This window comes from Barbus barbus (genome assembly GCF_936440315.1).
Source record: "Barbus barbus genome assembly, chromosome: 5".
Taxonomy (NCBI): domain Eukaryota; kingdom Metazoa; phylum Chordata; class Actinopteri; order Cypriniformes; family Cyprinidae; genus Barbus; species Barbus barbus.
In genome coordinates this window covers 9,557,158-9,578,378 of record NC_136733.1, presented here as the reverse complement: position 1 = coordinate 9,578,378, position 21,221 = coordinate 9,557,158, and the positions used below count along the sequence as shown (strand labels likewise).

At 39.4% G+C, this 21,221-nt stretch overlaps 1 protein-coding gene across 1 annotated transcript; it reads right to left on the bottom strand.

Moving 5' to 3' along the window:
- Nucleotides 1-42: 42 nt before the first annotated feature.
- Nucleotides 43-11,573, bottom strand: LOC306869438 (extracellular calcium-sensing receptor-like; the record flags this gene model as incomplete). The annotated part of the gene is made up of 6 exons (XM_079416217.1): nt 43-1,187; nt 3,758-3,881; nt 4,070-4,297; nt 4,432-5,271; nt 6,472-6,778; nt 11,377-11,573. The coding sequence occupies 6 exons, from the start codon at nt 11,571-11,573 to the stop codon at nt 43-45; spliced, it is 2,841 nt and encodes a 946-aa protein (XP_079272343.1).
- Nucleotides 11,574-21,221: the final 9,648 nt, after the last annotated feature.

The window sequence follows — 21,221 nt, the reverse complement described above, 5'->3', positions numbered from 1 at the left end:
ATTACAGTGGAAGTACAATCATTCACAAACCAGTTTGTGCACTCATTTGACCGAGTTCTTTCTCGTTTCCTCAAAGCTTAAGGAGAGACTGACTGTTCCACTTCCAAAGCTCACCCTTGGTTTCTGGCTATGTCTCCGTGTAGAAGGGGACTCCATTTCATTCCCATTAGTCTTCATGCTGATTGAGGAAGAGGGAGAGGAGGCAGAGGATCCACCCACACTGCTTGACCTCTTCCTGGAGGCAGAACTGTGTCGTAGTGTCGCTTTTGCTGCTGCTTTGAAAGCATGAGCTGCTGTGCTACAGCGAACCTCCTCAATTGTGTTCCTGGATGGTTTTAGGAGAATGATGTACACCTTGTTGAAAAAGATACAGGCTAGCAAACTGAAGCTGGAGGCCAGAATGGCAATGACCTCAACCGCTGAGACAAATTTGCCATACGTACTGAAGTATGCGGGGATGAAGGAGATCCAAACAATGAAAAAAATCAGCATGCTAAATGTTATGAACTTTGCCTCTGTGAAGTTTTCAGGAAGTTTCCGAGACTTGAATGCAAAGAAGAAACAAACAGCTGCCAGCAAGCACGTATAACCGATGAGGAAGCCCAATGCCATCATGGAGCCCTCGTTACAGGTGAAAAATATGATCTCATCAATGTCATAGTTCTTGTAGCTCCCTGGTGGAGCATTGTACAACCAAACCACACAGATCATCACTTGCACAAATGTGAACAGGAACACCAGTAAGAACTGCAGGTTCAGTCCCCACCATTTACGGTGGAGACTGGTGGGGATTTTGGCTTCGAACACCAGTAGGACACGATTGGTTTTAACTAGAATGCAAGAGATGCATAACACAAAGCTGATTCCAAAAGCTGGTTGCCGTACACGGCACATCCAGTCCTGTGGTTCACCTATGAATATAAGAGAGCTAGAGAAACAACAGATGAGTGAGAAAAGCAAAAGAAATGACAGCTCTCGGTTCGATGCTTTCACAATTGGAGTATCATGGAATTGCACAAAAACACCCAACACAAAAGCTGTTAACAGAACCCCAAGAACGGCAAATAAGGCCAAAGCAATCCCAAATGGTTCGGTCCAGGACAGAAACTCAATCTCCTTCAGAAAGCAGGATGTGTGATTGCCGTTAGACCAGGAGTTGTTTGGGCATTTAGAGCAAACACTGGCATCTGTGGAGAAAAGAAAAGAATCAGGAAAACATACAATATTTATCCTGTTGCGATAATTACAGCAACACTCAATTGTACAATTATTCAATTGTTAAAGGGGTCATCGGATGCCCATTTTCCACAAGTTTATATGATTCTTCAGGGTCTTAATGAAAAGTCTATAACATCCTTTGGTTAAAATTTCTTAATGGTAGTGTAAAAAAAAACACCCTTTTTACCTTGTTAAAATCAGCTCTTTTCACAGCAACCCATTTGGTTGCATTTCCCTTTAAATGCTAATGAGCGATGCTCACCCGCCACTCTCTTCTGTGGGGTGATGGAGCCGTCCTGTTTACTGTAGCCGCATTTAGCTGCATTTAGCCACAAAACTGGCTAACTAGCATTAATAGGAAAATCGATTTACAAAGATTCATAAAATTACAAAACCCTTATACTCATTTCATCTGTAGGTGAAGCTGGATCAAGAATGATTCGCACGAACAAAGGCGCATTTAGATAGATTGGAAGGCGCATTCCTTTAAAAAAAGTCACGTTAATCCTCTGCATCTTCAGCAGCTCAGATGTCGGGAGTTCATTATTACATCCAACAACAAAACACCTCAATCACTTAGGAGCCATTCTTGTCTACATCCTTGCTCCGGCGTCGAAACAATGGCAGACTGATGACATCTCACTCAGGGCGGGTCTAAGTTAAAACACCAGTGTCAATCAACTATCGTGAAAACGGCCTTGGTCTGTGTGACATTCTCACACAGCCAAGAAGCTAAGAACGGCTTGATTTTAAAAAGGGGATATTACTTATAGAGATTAAAAAAATACCACTGGGTGGATTTTTATCATTATAGGGTGGTTGTGTACACACACAGTCAACACATTAATGTTCAAACAACATGTAAAAGTGAGTTTTGCATATGATGACCCCTTTAGCATTAGTTTATACTTCAGTTAACAATGAAGGGGGAGTGAATGTCCAGCGCTCTCTCCACCCTCAATACCACGACTGAGGTGCCCTTGAGCAAGGCACCGAACCCCCAACTGCTCCCCGGGCGCCGCAGCATAAATGGCTGCCCACTGCTCCGGGTGTGTGTTCACGGTGTGTGTGTGCACATTGGATGGGTTAAATGCAGAGCACAAATTCCGAGTATGGGTCACCATACATGGCTGAATGTCACTTCACTTCACAATATATATATGACCCATGCTCTCAATGTCAAATGCAGAAACATTCATTCATGAGTTCATAACCTCAAGGTTAGATTATTATAATGCTTTATTGGGTGGTTGCTCTGTGCACTTAATAAACAAACTCCAGCTGGTCCAAAATGTTCTTGCTAGAACCAGGAAGTATGACCATAGTAGCCTGGTTCGGTCAACACTGTACTGGCTCACTATTAAACATAGTATACATTTTAAAATCTTGCTAATTACTTATAAAGCCCTGAATGGTTTAGCACCTCAGTACTTGAGTGAGCTCTTATCACATTATAGTCCTTCACGTTTGCTACGATCTCAAAATGCTGGCCATTTGATAATACCTAGAATATCAAAATCAACTGCGGGTGGCAGATCCTTTTCCTATTTAGCGCCCAAACTCTGGAACGATCTACCTAACACTGTTCGGGAGGCAGACACACTCTGTCACTTTAAATCTAGATTAAATACCCATCTCTTTAACCTGGTTTACACATAATACACTATTGCATTTCTGTTATTCAAATCAGTTAAAGGATTGCTAGGCTGCATTAATTAGGTCATCTGGAACCGGGAACACTTACCATAACACCCAATGTACTTGTTACATTGTAAGAAGAATGGCATCTATGCTAATATTATTCTGTATCATTCTTATTCTGAGGTTACCATAGCCACCCAGATCCAGTCTGTATCCAGATCCGATGGTCAGTGCAGTCACCCGGTTCCAGTCCATATCCAGTCCAGATGGTGGATCAGCACCTAGATGTGATCTCTACAGCCCTGAATGCCAGCAGAGACCATGTTAACTAGATGAGCTCCAGAGACAAATCCCCAGCAAAGACCTCGTCACCTAAACGGCCATCAGTACAAGACCACAGCCAGCAGATGAATCCTCTGCACTGTCTGACTTTGCTGCAGCCTGGAATTAAACTGCTATTTTCATCTGGCCAGAGGAGAAGCCTGGCTTCCCCCAAGGTTTTTTTTTTTTCTCCATTTCTGTCACCGATGGGGTTTTGGTTCTTTGCCGCTGTCACCTCTGGCTTGCTTAGTTGGGAAACTTAATTTCCAGCGATATCGTCGATTTGATTGCACAGATACTGAACTGAACTGGACAATGACATCACTGAATCAATGATGAACTGAATTTAACTGAAAATTTTAGTGTTTTCTGTTGGACACTCCTGCATTATACCCTATCACCGAATTGCTGTTAGAGTTGTGCAAACGGATACCAGAAAAAAGAAAGAGAAGTGCAGTAATCCTGTTTAATTAGGACTAGAGATAAACTCTGCTCTACCATTGTTGCTTCCACCAGCAAAGAAAGTGTTGACAGTCTTCTAATAGATATTAAGTTGCTAATTCCTAAATTTGCTAACCTTTATGATCACTGTACTCCCCATCTGAGCACTCTGTACACTCGAAGCAGCATGTAGGCTTGCCATCAATAATCCCTTTTCTGGTTCCAGGTTCACACTCCTCACTACAGTTGGAAAATGGTACCTGGCAGAGAAAAGAGAAGCAATATAGTGTCTCATGCTAAAGGTCTATACAACAAGTCACATTTGTTGCTGTAACTGACTGAATAACAATGTGATCCTTTGGGTACTCCATTAGTTAATGAACCCTAGGCGAAATAAATCATCTAAGAGGCAAGAAAACTAGGAACTGTATGTTCTATGCTTACTCACCTCAGTTAGATGGCCGTTCCACAGTATCTTAGTCTTGTCAATGGAAAGTTTGGCCCCATTCTTATGTATGCTGTAATAACCAACCTCCTTAAATACAACAGAACCATCCTCAGGTGATCGATGCCAGTTTATGATCGTATAATTTGCTGAGAGCTCACTGCCATTGTCAAAGCGCACCTTCTCCCCTATGCTGTTTATGAAGTTGAGGTGTCTCAGTTGTTTCAGAACCTTTTAGAATAAAAAGAGGCATGTGAATATCATTTTGTTAGAAAGAGCAGAGCAGAAGGGAACCTTCTGGAATACTGCAATAGAAAATTATTGTGCACCTCACAAATATAAATGTAGCATGATAAGTAACCCACCTGCCAAGCTTCAACTTTCCTAATGTCTGCACAAGAACCATTAGCAAACAATCCTTTTCCAGGTGTGCAGGTTAGTATGTCCTGAAGTGCCTGTGCTATGGCATAAACAGCCACATACACGTTATAAGAAATCCTTAGGTGTGTGTAGTCCAGGTATGGCGTCTCCACACTTGCAATATCTTCTTCACCGGTGCACAGTGGTCTGAAACTTGTACTGCCATTTTCACTGTCCTCATTCCTTGGACTATCTTCTAAGTAACAGTTAAAAGTCTCCTCCCAAAATTCTCTCACAAACTCATTATGGCTGGACTTCTTTGGATGCACTTGCTGTAAGAATTCTTTAAAGCCTGGTATATGGCCAGCCCTCAGTGCAAAGCCAATAGTTCCTCCCATGACATCAAGGTACTCTGGCTTGGCAACCAGGCTAGAGCTGGCCCACGCCTCGCTTGCCAACCATATACGATCTGTGACGTTTCTCCTCACCATCTCTTTAATGAGTGGCTCAATATCTGGTCCACTAGCAAACACGGCAATGACTTTAGCGGTTGAGTTCTCGATGCGGTCCGCCAGACGGCGAATCTCAGCTTCATCAATGTATTGTGAAATTAAAACATTAAGATCGATGCAGATGTCCCTGTGAAACATTTCGTTCTCAAACTTTTCAATACCCGGACGGCCATATTCATCGTCAGAGGCGATAGCAATCACCCAGTTCCACTGGAAGTGGTCAATGATGGCAGCCATGGCAATAGCCTGATACTCATCTGTGGGGATAGTTCTCATGAAGGATTTGTACTGATTCTTGTTGCTCAAAAGTCGACTGGATGAAGCATAGCTGATCTGAAAAACAGTAGAGGGACAATTTTAAGATAATTTAGTTCTTATTTTTAGTGTATTTTTTCATGCATAATTTTGTTTTATATAAAATGACAGCTCATATTGACCATACCTGTTCATTTAAAAAAAAAAAAAAAAAAAAAATTATGTATAATACCCCATTTTGACAAAATTGTCCTTTTGTGTTCCACATAAAAAATGGACATGGGTTTAGAATTATGTAATAGTGAGTAATTTTTAAGGCAAGACACTACAGACACAACCAGTGTTGTGCAAGTTACTTCCAAACTGTAATACATTACAGATTACTTGTTACTGTTATTTCAAAGTAATTCCTTACCTTACAATATTACTGTCTCAGAATTGTAATGTGTTTACATGACCCCTGTATTACTTTTGAGTTCCTTTCACCAAAATATCTACAGAAGTAGAACTTAACATTGTAAAATTACAAAATGTACTAGAGCCCTGCCCTAATACTACGTTTTACCGCGTTATACTGCGTTACTACCTAATACTGCATTACAGCAAAAAGTATTCCGTTACTGTAATGCATTACTTTTGTAACGCGTTACTCCCAACACTGGACACAACCATTGTTTGTTCATGCACTGACTAATTTTGAGATTTTAAGCTATTTTTTCCATACCGTCTTCGAAACATCCAAAAAAAAAAAACTGTTTAAGTGCACTTTATTTAATTGTGTCTGTACATTAGATTTCAATCAAATAGGCTGTTTTCCAAAATTATATATATTTTTTACTTTGCAATTTTATCTAATAATTTTATCTTTCATCTTTTTCTCTGTAAAAACTCATCAAAATGAAACCGTAATTTTGAACCTGGCTTTGTCCAATGTCCACATTTCTGTTCTGGAAATGTATGCAAATTAGAGTGTATTTAATTAAAACATCTAATTTGCATATTATTCATAACATTTCAGAAAACTTGTAATACAAAACTATACTGTAATATGTATGTTTTTTTTTTTTACCCTATTCACCTATGGTGTCTTGCTTTAAAGCATTTCTTAAAAGTAAATGAGATTATCCAGATGAGTGCAATGCAACCGTTGTCTTTACAAGCATTCAAAATGAATTTATTCATGCTGCATTTACCAAGCATATTTCTTACTACTTGTAATTGTTCACAAAAACTATTCTAATGAAACACTTAGAGATGGTTTGGAAATTACAAAACAACCTGAGGAATGTAGAAGAGGCCCAGAAGGTCAGCCACTGCTGTAGATACTGCAGATCCAGATGCCCCAACCACTGCAATGGTTGATGGGATGTTCCCTGTGCAGTTACAGAACTCATCCAAGTTGAGTGAATCAATCTTATTCTGTGCAACAAAGCTTAGCGACGCCTCAAGGCCTTTCGAGACAGTGTTACATGTGTCAAATATACGATAGCCAAGCGTGATGTTTGGAAGAAGAGTAGAGCTGTTGTTGATTTCCTCTATAGCAAAGATCATAGATTGTAGCCAACGGAATCCACGGAAATTATATCTGAAAAAGAAAGTAGCCTATATTTCTACAACATAAAGACGGATACTTTGGACCACGTTTATTATTTAGGCAAGTTAAACAACAAGGACTAGTTCTTAGTTCTTAGAACTGACAAAAAATATTTAATATGACATGACAAAATCAAGACAAACACTGTAAAATTGTGTTAAGTTCTAAATAAAATAAAGATTAGACGGTGGCTATTTGCACAATAGATGCTATTTACACTAAGTGAAAATAGCATATTTTCTTAGCGATAGATGCTATTTACACTAAGTGCAAATAGCTACAGATTCTATTCACACTGTTTAAACTATACTACTTATTGGAAATAATGGCAATTATCTGCATCTCATTATTGTAGTACATTATAAAACAGTATGCAATAACGTATTGAGAGTAAATTATCATTTTAATTCAATTTATTAAATGGATGCCACCTTATTGGGACAATAAATCCCTCCCTACACCTAACCCTACCTGATACTTTATTTTCAACTTTTGGATTGTTTCATTCACTTTTATTGAAAATAAATGCCTTTCCAAAGTTATATGAGATTTGAAAAGGGAGAAAAAAAGCCACTGAATCCATTGTTGCATAAGCCTCTTTTGTAGTGTTGACTAGCCCAATCACACGTTGGTGGGCGGAGTTAGTGTAAATAGCTTCTGCCAACAAGGCAGTTTGCACTTTGTGTATATAGACACTCCGCAAAGGGCACTGGAGTACATTTACAAACAAAAAAAATACTATTTCAGTCATTCTATTTAAAATGTCATGTTTAATTCACTGTGAAAATTGCTACTACACCAGATTTGCTTGAGTGTAGGTTATTCTGTTAAGCTAACAAAACACTGGAAATTTGTCTTTCCAAACAAATTTGTAGTGACTTAACACAGGACAACCTCAAATTAAATATGGCTTTCTACGCTGACCTCTTAATCCTTAAGAGTATCTGGAAATCTTTTTTTGTTTTCCCAAATACATAAAACTCATAAATCTGTGACACAATTATGTGAAAATCTAAATTTACATATAATTACTAAATTTACTGAACACTGACCAGGTATAAAAATTATATCTACACAGAAAAGGTGCATTAAATTAATCAACATTACATTTAGAGTAAAGCCCGATTCGGACGGTAATTGTTTCTCATATGGACGTCTGTAAAAATTAATTTAGATATCACCTCAGTGATAAAACTCATGGATTCGGATGATGATTTATTCACAGTGGAGGAGCAAGTTCTGTGATCCTGCAAACCAGAGAACGCGCTGCTCACGTGGCCAGTCACATGATTGTGTGCTGTAAATAAAATTAATTTTATTTACAAATTTTTTCTTATTATTGTGTAAAATGTATTTAAAAATACTTATGTAAAATTTATTCTTATTATTCCAAGCATATTTTATAATGTATAATCCTATTTATTATTTGATTATTTAAATCTCCTGTTTAAAAACAGGAAAATACGCCCTATAGTTGTATATAATTATACCCGATATATATCCGTTTATAATACACATTTTAAAATTGTATTGCATACCTCAGGGCTCTCAAGTGTCACGCATTGAGCGTGACAGTCACTCATTTCGGTCTATTGTCACGCACTCCCGCCACACATTGTATTTCTCACGCAGAAAAAACTATTTATAATATATTTAATATACCGCAGCGCCCAACATTTCTCTGGCCGCGCCGCTCTCGCTATGGAACCAGCAGGATTCAAGATGAGATGTCACTCTTGCCTGTCTTCAAAACTTGAGAGCCCTGATACCTTCTTCTGCCATAATAAAGACCCATTTCAAATGTTTACATGCTTTTCTTCTCTTTATGCTCTCACTCTCTGTGGTGGCGCAGTTATGAAGTATTCTTTTAAATACTTTCCAGCATTTCAGAAATAAATGTGTATGCAAATTACACCGATGTACAACAGTTACCGTACGGTGTTCGGGAGTGTTCAAAAAGGGTTTAAATGCTGAATTTTTAATTGATTTCTTCTCGTAAACTCAGAGATGTGGATTCGGATGGCAATTAAATTAGCACACGACCTTGGTGTTTGTCAAAAAACAGTAGGTAATTCGGCTGGGGATTTTTACGGGGGTGGTGAGAGAAAAACACCAACGTCCTGGATTCGGACGGCTTTAAAATCACCAACTAACCCCTGTATATGGTGAAAATCAATTACGTCCCCCTGAGAAAGGCTCGTTCAGGATCCTCCGGTGCAGAGAGTAGTGACGCGCTGGTCCTCCCACTCAGAGGCTATGCTGCAGGCGGCTCTTGATGACGTCGACTGGGACATGTTCCGGCCGAGTTCTTCTGACGTCAGCGAGTTCACGGATGTAGCATTGAGCTTTGTAAACACGCTAACCGAGCAAGCTACAGAAACAATAACTGTAAGGACATTCTCCAATCAGAAACCGTGGGTGGACAGAACAATCCTTGCTGCGGTTAACACACGCACTGCAGCTTGCAATGAGGCTCTTCTGACCAGGAATAGGAGCGAGTACAAAGCATCGTGCTATGCTCTCCGACGCGCAGTAAGAGCCGCCAAACACCGATACAAAGAGAGAATTGAGTCTCATTTCCAGCTCAATGACTCTCGACGGATGTGGCAGGGACTGAGGACCATCTGTGCCTTTGGAAACAAATCCTCCGCTGAGGTGAGAGCAGATCCGTTGCTGGCCGACGAGTTAAACATCATCTACGGCCGCTTCGATTGCAACAGCGGCGGCGCGTCTCTGTTGACCAGTGCGTCAGGAAGCAGCAGGCAGAGCAGCGATGATCCTGTAATCACCGTGTCGGAGGATGAGGTTCGGAGGGCGCTAAAGAAAGTGAACGTCAGGAAATCAGCCGGACCTGATGGGATAACGGCCGTGTTCTGAGGTCCTGCGGCGATCAGCTCGCTGGTTTGTTCACATCTATCTTTTTTAATGAGTCCCTTGCTACCGCCGTGGTTCCCACCTCATTCAAAAAAATCTGTCATTATCTCTGTGCCAAAGAACAATAAACCCTCTTGCCTGAATGACTATTGCCCTGTTGCCCTCACATCTATAGTCATGAAGGTTTTTGAGAGACTTGTTAAGAACCACATTTGCTCCTCCATACCTGATACTTTGGACCCTCTTCAGTTTGCCTATCGCCCAAATAGATCCACTGACGATGCCATCTCTCACGTCCTCCACTCTTCTCTCACACACTTGGACAGCAACAATGGGAATTATGTAAGGCTGCTATTCATTGACTATAGCTCAGCTTTCAACACTATAGTCCCCATCAAGCTGGCTTCTAAACTCACAGACCTCGGCCTAAACTCCTCACTCTGTGACTGGATTCAAGACTTCCTCACCGGCAGACCTCAAGTGGTGAAAGTTGGCCAGTTCACCTCAAACTCCATCACCCTGAACATAGGAGCCCCACAGGGCTGTGTCCTGAGTCCCCTGCTCTACTCTCTCTACACGCATGACTGCGTATCCTCTCACAGCTCCACATCTATCATCAAATTCGCTGATGATACTGTGGTTCTGGGCCTCATCTCCAACAACGATGAGACCGCATACTTGGATGAGGTAGAGAGACTCACATCATGGTGCCAGGACAACTGTCTCTCTCTGAATGTGAGCAAAACTAAAGAGCTGATCATGGACTTTAGGAAGAGACAGCAGCAGCCCTACACTCCTCTTATGATCAGTGGGACCCCTGTGGAGAGGGTGAGTAGCTTCAAGTACCTCGGTGTAAACATCTCCGAGAACCTGACTTGGACTACACACATCCAAACACAGGTTAAGAAAGCCAGGCAAAGACTGTACCATCTGCGACAGCTGAGGAAATTCAGGGTCTCACCAGCAATCCTGAAAACTTTCTATTCAGGGACCATAGAAAGTGTATTGACTCAGTGCATCTCAGTGTGGTATGGAAACAGCTCCAATCAGGACTGTAAATCACTACAGAGAGTAGTGCGCTTAGCTGAACGCATCTCAGGGTCTGCTCTCCCCTCTCTGCAGGACATCTACCTCAAACGCTGCAAAGGTAGAGCTGTCAAAATCATCAAGGACTCAAATCACCCTGGTAACCGTCTATTCAGTTTGCTTCCATCTGGTAAGCGCTTCCGTAGCCTGATGGCAAAAACTGAGAGACTTAGGAGGTGCTTCTTACCCCAGGCCATCAGGCTCCTAAACTCTAACTTTGTGTCATAACATCACTTGACTCCATGTAATATCACTATATCAATAAGTTATTCATAATTTTTTCTACCTCATATTACTGCTATTTAAATACCCTGTACAACTTTTACACATATATACAACTTTTGCACATATATATTTATATTTTTTATATTTTTATTTTATTCTTTTCTTTTTTCTACTTTTCTTTTTCTTAATATTTGTATACTTTATAATTGCACTGTCCTTGGAGCGGACCTGACCTACATTTCACTGCTGGTTATACTCTGTATAATTGTGTATGTGACAAATAAAAAAAAATCTTGAATCTTGAAACAATTACCGTCCGAATCGGGCTTTAGTCACTAAATAATATGTTAATTACCAAAAGCCAGTTATCACATTTGGAGAAGCTGATCATGTTGTGTTTATACCTGACACACTCAGTTGACTCTGGCCTCGCGGCAAGATCCTGGTCTTTGGATGTCACTCCAAAGTGTATTGGAAAAAGCCCCCCTAGCAGTATGTCACCGGTCTTCTGGGCCCTCTGGTGTGGGCCATAGATAGAAATTACACCACTGAAACCCAGCAAAACCAGGTAGCGCCAGTAAAACTTCAGATGAAACCTCATTGCTTCAGTTGGTTTCTGAAGCGGTCTTCATGGGGCAAGGTAGACGTTGGCAGAGCGTCAGGTTTTGGAATTTCCACTAGTTTCGTCAATTGCCTCTTCTGTCAAAAATTATTTTAAAATGCTCTTCCCTTAGTTGAAGAAATCAACAGACAATATGTATAGAGTGTCAGATGGACCAACACATTCTTGAGCAGAGAAGGAGATGAGAAGTCCACCCGCATCGCTGATAATAGATGGGTCTATTTGCAGAGATGAAGATTCTTTTGTTCCTTCCTCCAGTAAATGTCTCTCCTGTTCATTATGTGATGGATTGGGGAAAACACAGCCCATGAAAGTAACTTAAAGTAGCTAGTGTTTGATTTATGATTCACCACACAGTGTTTGGTTGAATGCTGGACATTTCTGGAAAAAACATAAAGGGACACTTAGTAACATTAACAAAACAGTAAAAACTATGTTTATATTTATACAACAGTTACAGTAGTTCCGGTCTTTGAATTTGATTGGCCGAGCAGCATAGAGTGGCTGCTGCCTCGACAGTGTGCAAACTATGGCTCCTACATGTGCGACTCTGGCTAAAGAGCCAGGTGCCACAGAAAGCATGGCGCACGGGCACCTTGCGCATCAAAGTGACTACTTGCATATGCTGACCCCTTGGCGCAATATGACTCTGTATCGCCGGGGTGTTCATATTGGCCAAGTGATCAGGAGAAAGAATGTTACGACAGATGCATCGAGCACAGGCTGGGGAGCCGTATGCGATAGCAGACCAGCCTTCGGGACATGGTCAGAAACGGAGAAGTCGTGGCACATAAACTGTCTGGAGCTCTGTGCTGTACACCTAGCGCTCGAGTGCTTTCTCCCAGAGATTCTTCAACTATCCCACTGAAGAGAGACCTCCTCTCTCAAGCACAAGGAACAATATAGCACCCAAATCCAGAGTCATGGAGCCTTCATGTCTGGCTGCTCAACGGAGCTTGCCAGTAACAGATAGTAGACACTATGTTGAACACTATCTCTGAGGCTATATGCTCCTTCCACGAGGCGTCTTTACGCACGTAAATGGAGAGTTTTTTCAAGTTGGTGCGTATCGTGGGGCGAAGACCCAATCAACTGCCCAATACCAATAATTCTTGCCTTCCTTCAAGAGTGATTTGATAGTGGTCGTATGCCATCCACATTGAAAGTGTATGTCACGCGCATATCGAAAATCGCACGATCGGCAGAAATTACCTGATCATAAGATTTTTAAAAGAAGCAAGAAGGCTGAACCATCCTCGCCCTTCTACTCTACCCACTTGGGACTTGGCGCTTGTGCTTGACGCTCTCACGGGACCCCCGTTCGAGCCCATACAATCAGAGAGTTTGCGAGCGCTCTCTCTCTCTCTCAAGACAGCGCTCCTGCTCGTGCTGGCCTCTGTTAAGTGAGTTGGAGACCTGCAGGCAGTTTCAATTGATGACTCATGTATTGAATTTGGGCCAGGGGCCTCATATATCAAACTTTCCATAGATTTCATCATAAAAGTGTACGTACGCACAAAAGCTAGATTTTGCGTATGCACAAAAGTTTTCAGATTTATAAAAGCATGCACACGCCAGAACATGCCCAAAAATCCCTTTATAAATCCCAGTCAGGGGAAGATTGTGTGTATGTGCATCTCCACCCCGTCTCCTTCCAGAAATCACCATATATGGAGCTTACCACGCCTAGTTTTATGATGCATAATCCTCATCTACATATCATTTCCATGCATATTCCCATCCACGTGACATGTATCATCCAGAATGTTTTAGAATACATCAAAATATCATAAAAACAAAACTGTTTAGTTCTCAAATTAATAGCCTATTTTAGAATATACTTGACCTCATTCTTCCCCTGACCAAATAGTTTTTAAATTGTTTTAAACTCAAATCAAATAAAATTGTCACTGACAAAATATTTTAAAAAGGAAACAGGTAAATCTTACCCCCCCCCCCCCCATTTAATCCTTCAAATAGTTCAAAAATTTTATTTTTCATAATATTGTGGAGCTGCTGCAGTCGTACAGTAGCTATTATTCAAACCGGGACCACCGAATCCAGCAGTGTCTGCCATAAAATCGAAGTAAGAGCATCATTGATCATTGTTCTCACTAAAAAAATTATCATAACATGAGATCCGCAGTTTAGTTTAAATATATGAATTATTATAGCACTCATCGCTAGTGGTGTGTATCACTAAGCAAAGTCACGATACGATACATATCACGATACAGGACTGCACTGAATTTCACCTCAGAAGAATTTAGTAAAACAGCTGTTAATTAAACACTGCATAATATAGGGCCATTGGCAGAGCAGGCTGTTGACCTCTGCATTATGAAGGGCCTCCATAACTGTACCACAGTACAATATAGGTAATGGCATATGTTTAATGTTTACATTGGGCACTCCCCACCAGGTAAAATATTCTGATTGTTTGCATCTTGTTTTTAAGCCCATAAATAATAATGTACTCGTTCTAATAAATTTATATTGTAATGTACTCATTAAAAAAATCATCTTAACATTGCTGGTAGGTTATCATTGCACAAATTAACACTCTCTACATTTAAAAAATAAAAATGGGAAGAGTTTTAAATTAATGCGGTGTCTTCACTGTATCTACCGCACACACACACACAAGTCACGTTCTGGCCGCACATAGACATTCAGCAACAAACTTTTTAGCGCTGCCCCTCAATTTTATCAATGAAACAGCTTAATCGCTCAAGAGCTACATTTTCTTTCTCAACAAGAAGCTGGTAACATCACTGGTTCTAAAGGGATTAAAGACGCATTTTACGGTGGTAATTCATACACAGCATCTCTCTCTATCATCGGTGAACACTTGATGAATTACACTTTTCTGAGAATAAAATATTGAAGTGGAGATCGCTAAAAAGCGTGTTTATACACAGTGCAGACAGCGCGCATATTGGTTGCCAGGTTGGCAAAGATAAGCATCACTAGGCTTGAAATGTTTCTCTCAAATACACGTTGGACACAATTATTGACACCCCTAGAAATTATTATGAGTTAAATATCTCTGAAGTATATTCCCATTCATATTTACAATTTTGAGCACTCCAGGGGGATTATGAACATGGAATTATCCAGCCATGGCTTCCTGTTTCACAGAAATATAAATAGGAGAAAAAACTAAATCCAAATTCCCTTAATCATCCATCACAATGAGAAAAATCAAAGAATATGTTTCTGATGTGCAGCAAAAGGTAATTGAGCTTCACAAATTAGTGAAGTGGCTTTAAGAAAAAAAGCTAGGGCAGTGAAAACTTCCATTTCCAACATCAGGGTAATAATTAAGAGATTCCAATCAACAAAAAATGTTACACATCTGCCTGTAAGAGGATGTGTGTCTATATCGTCCTAAAGCACGGTGAGGAGGAGAATTTGAGTGGCCAAAGACTCTCCAAGGACCACAGCTGGAGAATTGCAGAAAATAGTTGTGTCTCGGGGTCAGAAAACCTTTTAAAACAATTTGTCAAACACCACATGTTGTTCGGGAGGGTTTCAAGAAAAAAAACAATCTCCAGCATATTCAGTTGTCAGACACGACTGGAACTTCAAATGGGAATGGCTTCTATGGTAAGATGAAACTAAAAAAAATTGCTGGGTTTGGTGAACACAGGGATAAAAAGTACCCCAAGTATACAATGAAATATACTGCTGTATTTTCAATTTTGTGAGCCTATATTTCTGCTGGAGGTCCTACACATCTTGTTTAGACACATGGCATCATAGATTCTATCAAATACCAACAGATAAAAAAATCTAAAAGTGACTGAGTCTGTTAGAAATCTTAAAATGGTCCATGTTTGGATCTTCCAACCGTACAATAATCCAAACACAAACCTCAAAAACAACACAAAAATGCTATGGCCACTCCAGTCCTCTGACCTGAACCCTGTAGAAAATGAGTGAGGTGAACTGAAGAGAAGAAGCACCAACATGGAGCTGAGAATCTAAAGGGTCTGGAGTGATTCTGGATGAAGGAATGGTCTCTGATCTCTTGTCAGGTGTTCTCTAACCTCATCAGGCATTATAGGAGAAAATGTAGATCTGTTAAACTGGCAAATTGAGGTTTCAAAAAGTATTGAATAAAAGGGTGCCGTTAATTGTGGCCAATGTGTATTAGAGAAACACATTTATTTCATAATGATATTTCCCCCATTTTAAATTCTTATTATCCAATGAAAGGTTAGATTTGTGAATTTTGTTAATAAAAAGATCAAAAGGATTAATGATGCAGATTAATTTTCACAGCCGCCTTTAATCATATTTATCAAGGGTGTCAATAATTCTGTCCACCACTGTACACACAGATTTTCAGACTTTTGAAAACAATTTACCTCAAAATGTTGAGATCTGTCTACTCACACCTTGTAGCTATGAAAGAGTGGGACTCAGGAATATTTCCTGATCACAAATTTAGGGGTATAGTTAAAATCAGTCTCGGCCAATACACTAAACCAAGAAAATATATATATTTTTTTAAATGTCACTTTTTAAAAGAATCAAAAAGATACTTTTAAAAACAACAGTGGAAAAAAAATACAAAAATTATTTCAATATTTTCATAAGAAAATTTAGGGGTTAGGGTTCGGGACAGCCACCTCCCAATTGAAAGTACCCCAAAAAAATGATGATTGGACAGTATGTATGTATGGATGTGTGTATATATATATATATATATATATATATATATATATATATATATATATATTAAGCTTACTAATATTTCAAATATTATTATGGGTTTCAATAGATAATAGATGGAGCTTAGTAAACATCTAAGATTTGAATACTTAAATGCTTTTTAAATGTGTTTTTCTTTGTTTTTTTGTTTTTTTTTTGGTTGTGGGACAGCAGTTTGGACCAATTCTGTAGAATGGCCCAGATACTGTAGCCTTCATGATTCAAACCATTAGCTCCACAGCAGAGAAATGTGTGAACTAAACTTGAACTGACCCTTGTGGCCAAAACCACTCCCTATTTTATTCCCTATACCAGGGGTCGCCAATGTCAGTCCTGGAGTGCCACTGTCCTGTAGAGTTTAGCTCCAACCATAATCAAACACACCTGAACAAGCTAATCAAGGTCTTCAGAATTACTAGGGCTACAGGCAGGTGAGGTTTTTTCAGAGTTAGAGCTAAACTCTGCAGGAAATCGGCACTCCAGGACCAACGTTTACATACCATTCCAAGTGTCGGCCATTTTGTAATCATGCCCAGATTCTAAGTGAACAGCTTCACTCATTTTGCATGAGAAAGCAAGTCTGAACGAGAGATGTAGTCTGACTTTATTTTATTCCTGTTTTTTTTTTTATTACACACACACACACACACACGTTTTTCATAAATCATTCACAATTACTTCTTTAATAGCATTACAATGAAGACAAATTCTATTGACAATTTTTATTAAATTAAATGGATAAGGTAATAAATAACTATAAAAAATTATAATCTGGTGTAACTATTCATTGTAATGTTTTCAAAACAATACAATCTAAAGGCGCAATCGTCATCTTATCTGATCACAAAATGCTTGAAAAGCAGATCTTCATTTTTTTTTCTTTTTTTTTTACATAAACCTGTTGTTCACACTTTTGTTCAAACTAGCCCCATGGTTTTTCTTAAGTTGTAAGTTATTGAGACAAATCCACATGAAGTTCCACATGGCTAACCTTCCCACTGCTGGATCTCTGTGAGATACTATGGCCAGTTTAGACTCACTTCCCAGGTGTAGTGTTTTAGAATTCAGCTAATTAACTCTGGAAATATGCTCCAGCAGGACCTGGCTATTCCACAAAACACCGGTCATGTCCCTGGAAAAAAGGTTAAGGGTGGTTTATGTAAGAGAATGGGGTGCATGAGCTGCACATACAGAGCACACTGAATAAAAGTTTCAGTTAAGTTTGATGATAAAAATTCCATACTCAATGTAGGTTTTGTACAGTGTCTCTTAGAATCTAATTGTTTATTAAATAAAATACAATGGGTCTTCACAAAACTGAAGTACTGCAACAAATAATTTGTCTGCAAATTTTTTTGGGACTGTTGTAATAACTGACTTTAAGAAGGGTTTTACAAACTTACACAAAGTTTCATGAATGAGGCCAAAGAACAACCCTGATGATTACATTAAAAACCTCTAAATATATGCAAGACATGCCAGACTTTGCGTTACAGTGAACCCACATACAGGTTATATCTAACTTCCAGGGGGGGGGGGACTCTCAAACTTAGTGGTCAGTACTATATTGTCTTTCCCCCTACAAAAAACAATTTCCTTAAAAAAAATAAATAAAAAAAGGCTGAATATAACTCACACTTTGACTCTTTCACTACTAAGCATTAAAAACAGATGTGCAAAACCAAGGTACTTACCTTATTAAAAGCATCAAGCCACGAATTCCATACAAAGAGACAAAACCCAGATCACTATTCACGATTCGCAGTGAATATTAAAGACAATTTATAACCGAAGCAACCAACTCTCTGTAATAAGCAAACCAAATTTAGCATGCTTTCATACTTTGCCTCTAGTTCTGATGTTAGATCGTTTTTTGCGTTCCTCCATTAATGCTGAGCACTGTGATTGTGTGCTGTTCCTATGTGAAGGGTGAAACATTAACCAGAGAGATCAGTTCATTTCCTCTGGCTGGTTATAGTCACTCCTATTTCAGTCATCTCCACCAACATGTCTGAAATCATTTAATATGGTCAACATATTTCCAGTCCAAACAAATGCAATGCATTTTGTTTAAAGCAGATATGCACATGTTGAAGTGAGTCTAAAGATGATTTCCTTACGAAAAAAAACATCTACTTTCCCATTGTGGGGGAAAAAAACAAAAACCGGATCCATTAGTAGCTATACTAGTTTTAAAAGTGCTAATCCAAGCTTCCCTCGGTTAATCTTAATGATCATGACAGGCAGGAAGTATTACACAGAATTCATAAACATATTGAACCATTATTTTTTTAGGATTTAATATTCATACAAGTTCACTTGTAGTTAGGATCCATGTTCTAATCAAAAAAGAAAAGGAAGAAAAACATCCAAGCTTGTCAACATGTTTGATTTATTTTTCAATTGTGTTGCATCAAAAGGAGTATTAATGTACATGACCAATCGGAAGTATCTAAAGACTTTTCTCAAGCATGCTTTTCCGGTCCCAAATATGGTTAGGAAAAAAAAAAAAAATCTGCTAAAAATAATGAGAAGTGTTCTCTAATCGAAATACTACTTTACTCAACATGCTCAGAACCGTAAGGTTTCAGAACATTTATTTACACGATACACACACACACACACACATTTATATATATTAGGGATGTCGATCGATTCAAATATTTAAAAATCGCATGATTGTCATGAGTTAACTTGTGATTAATCACAACTTAATCTGCACTATTTAAAGTTAAATTGTTATAATTCATGAATGCTTTTGAAATTAATACTTTTCTCATGTTTGTAATACTCTAATCAACATGGGCATGGACACATATGGATGCTTTATGCAAATGTATGTTTATTATTATTGAAACCATAGTCAACAGAGCAGGAAGACTAGACATGTTTCAAAGGTCATAGATGTTTTTCAAACAACTTCTTGTCTATTAGACACATGAAAAAAGAAATACCAGGTTCCCATTACTTCTTTCTTTGCACTTTACTTACACAAACCTGTTTACAGTTTTTTTTTTTTTTGCACGACAGGGCAGCCCACTTCTTCTGAACATGCGAATCGTACATTTATTATTTATTACATTTATTTGTCTCTCTGTGCCCACATACTGTATTTTTATGCAGCTAAATTCTCAATAAAACTGTTTTCATTGATATATTTTAGAGCCCTGCATTTCGGCCCGGGCCCGACAGGCCCCGACTTTTTTACGCCTCTAGGGCCGGGCTTCGGGCCAATTTCCACGTCATAGTTCAGACGCGGGCCGGGCATCGGGCCTGTTTTGGGTTTCTCCTTATTTTATATTGTAGACATCTATCGATTAGCGATGAAAAAAACGCGCTGGTGGAAACAACACGAGACCGTGCTGCCGTGACTGAGAGCAGCTCGATGGTGTTTAGTGTCCCGCAGCAGCAGCAGAGAGCGCAAGTGAGTTCAGCGCAGCTGAATAGTTCTGCGTTCAAATGCACGCAATAGGCTAAAGCTTGCTGAAAAACCCCAGCAAACATAACCATGAATGTGTCTGCGGGAAATAGTAAGGAGATATTTGAATTATTTACTAATAAACTAATGTTTTCTGAGTCTGTGTCGCAAGGATGAAGTTGCTGATCCTGACTCGCGGTCTCCTCATTAGACGCGCCTTTAGAGAGAATTGCATTTTTATTGATTATGATTAAGAATATAATAAAATAGTTTGTTTTAATTTTTTTTATTTCATTAAGTGATAATTTAAAGCTTTCAATAGATATATTTATCATATCTGTGAGGCATGTATTTGCTCCGCTTCGGTTCATTTTTCTGAGCGCTCCTGTTCAAGACGGCAGAAAACGCATCATGTTTGTTTTCTTTGTTTTATAAAAGAACTACCTTTTGTTGGTATTGTGAGTGCACACAAATACAAGTAGACCCTTTACAGGTCCGAATGATGTATTACTCTTACCTTTTTCAGAAAAAAAACAAAACGTTTTTCTAAATTAACTTAATAAACAAAACGAAATATAATAATTTTGCCATTACACACAAAACTAAACTATTTTAATAGCCGAAACAGTAGTATAAACTGTTTTAGGAGAAGGGGGAAAAAAAGACGGGCTCGGGTCGGACTCGGGCCGGTAATTCTGATAAGCTGTCGGACGTCGGCCGGGCTGGGGCCTGAGCGTCTCGGGCCAGGGCCGGGCTAGGGCCTAAATTTGAGGCCCGTGCAGGGCTCTAATATATTTTACTGTTTCTGTTGTCAGACAACAGAATGAATGTGAAAAAGTGATTGAAACAACCCATTAAGACTACATAACCAGCTCTGATGAAATTAAATACACATAAGATAAAGACAATAGCTGTGCTGTGATTTCGGCTATACTTGCATGTAAAATTAGAGAAGCAACATAATATCTGTGTTTAACTGAAAGCGCTGCTCCTCTTCGCCACTTGCTGAACAATGCAGACGCACAGAGAGAGAGAGAGAGAGGGGGGGGGGGGGGGGGGGGGGGGTGCGCGCTGGGAAAGCAAGTCTCAGAAACTTAAGGTTTGGGTGCTTTTTTGAACGGGGGGGGAGTCACTAAAGGGATCTTGCGCTGCCTGCTCCAGTATTTTCTCTCTTGAGTCCGTGTTCTGCATCTCTGTCCTGTGCTAACGGCCGTTTACAGACTTAGTAATATTACCACACAAATTACATTTTGGGAAATTATTGTAATCCAGTTTGTGTGCAATCCCAAAAAGCCGATCGTGTGTTTGGAGCAAAAACTATCCGGTTCTGATTTAGGTCCGATCAAGCGGGGCATCTCTCTCTCTGATGACGCAGTTTTGACCGTGGGGAAAAAATAAATAAATCTTTGTCTGTCCATCCAATGAAATCCATGAATATGTAACGGTATCCACGGTATAGCAAAATCCATATCATGGCACAACATAATACC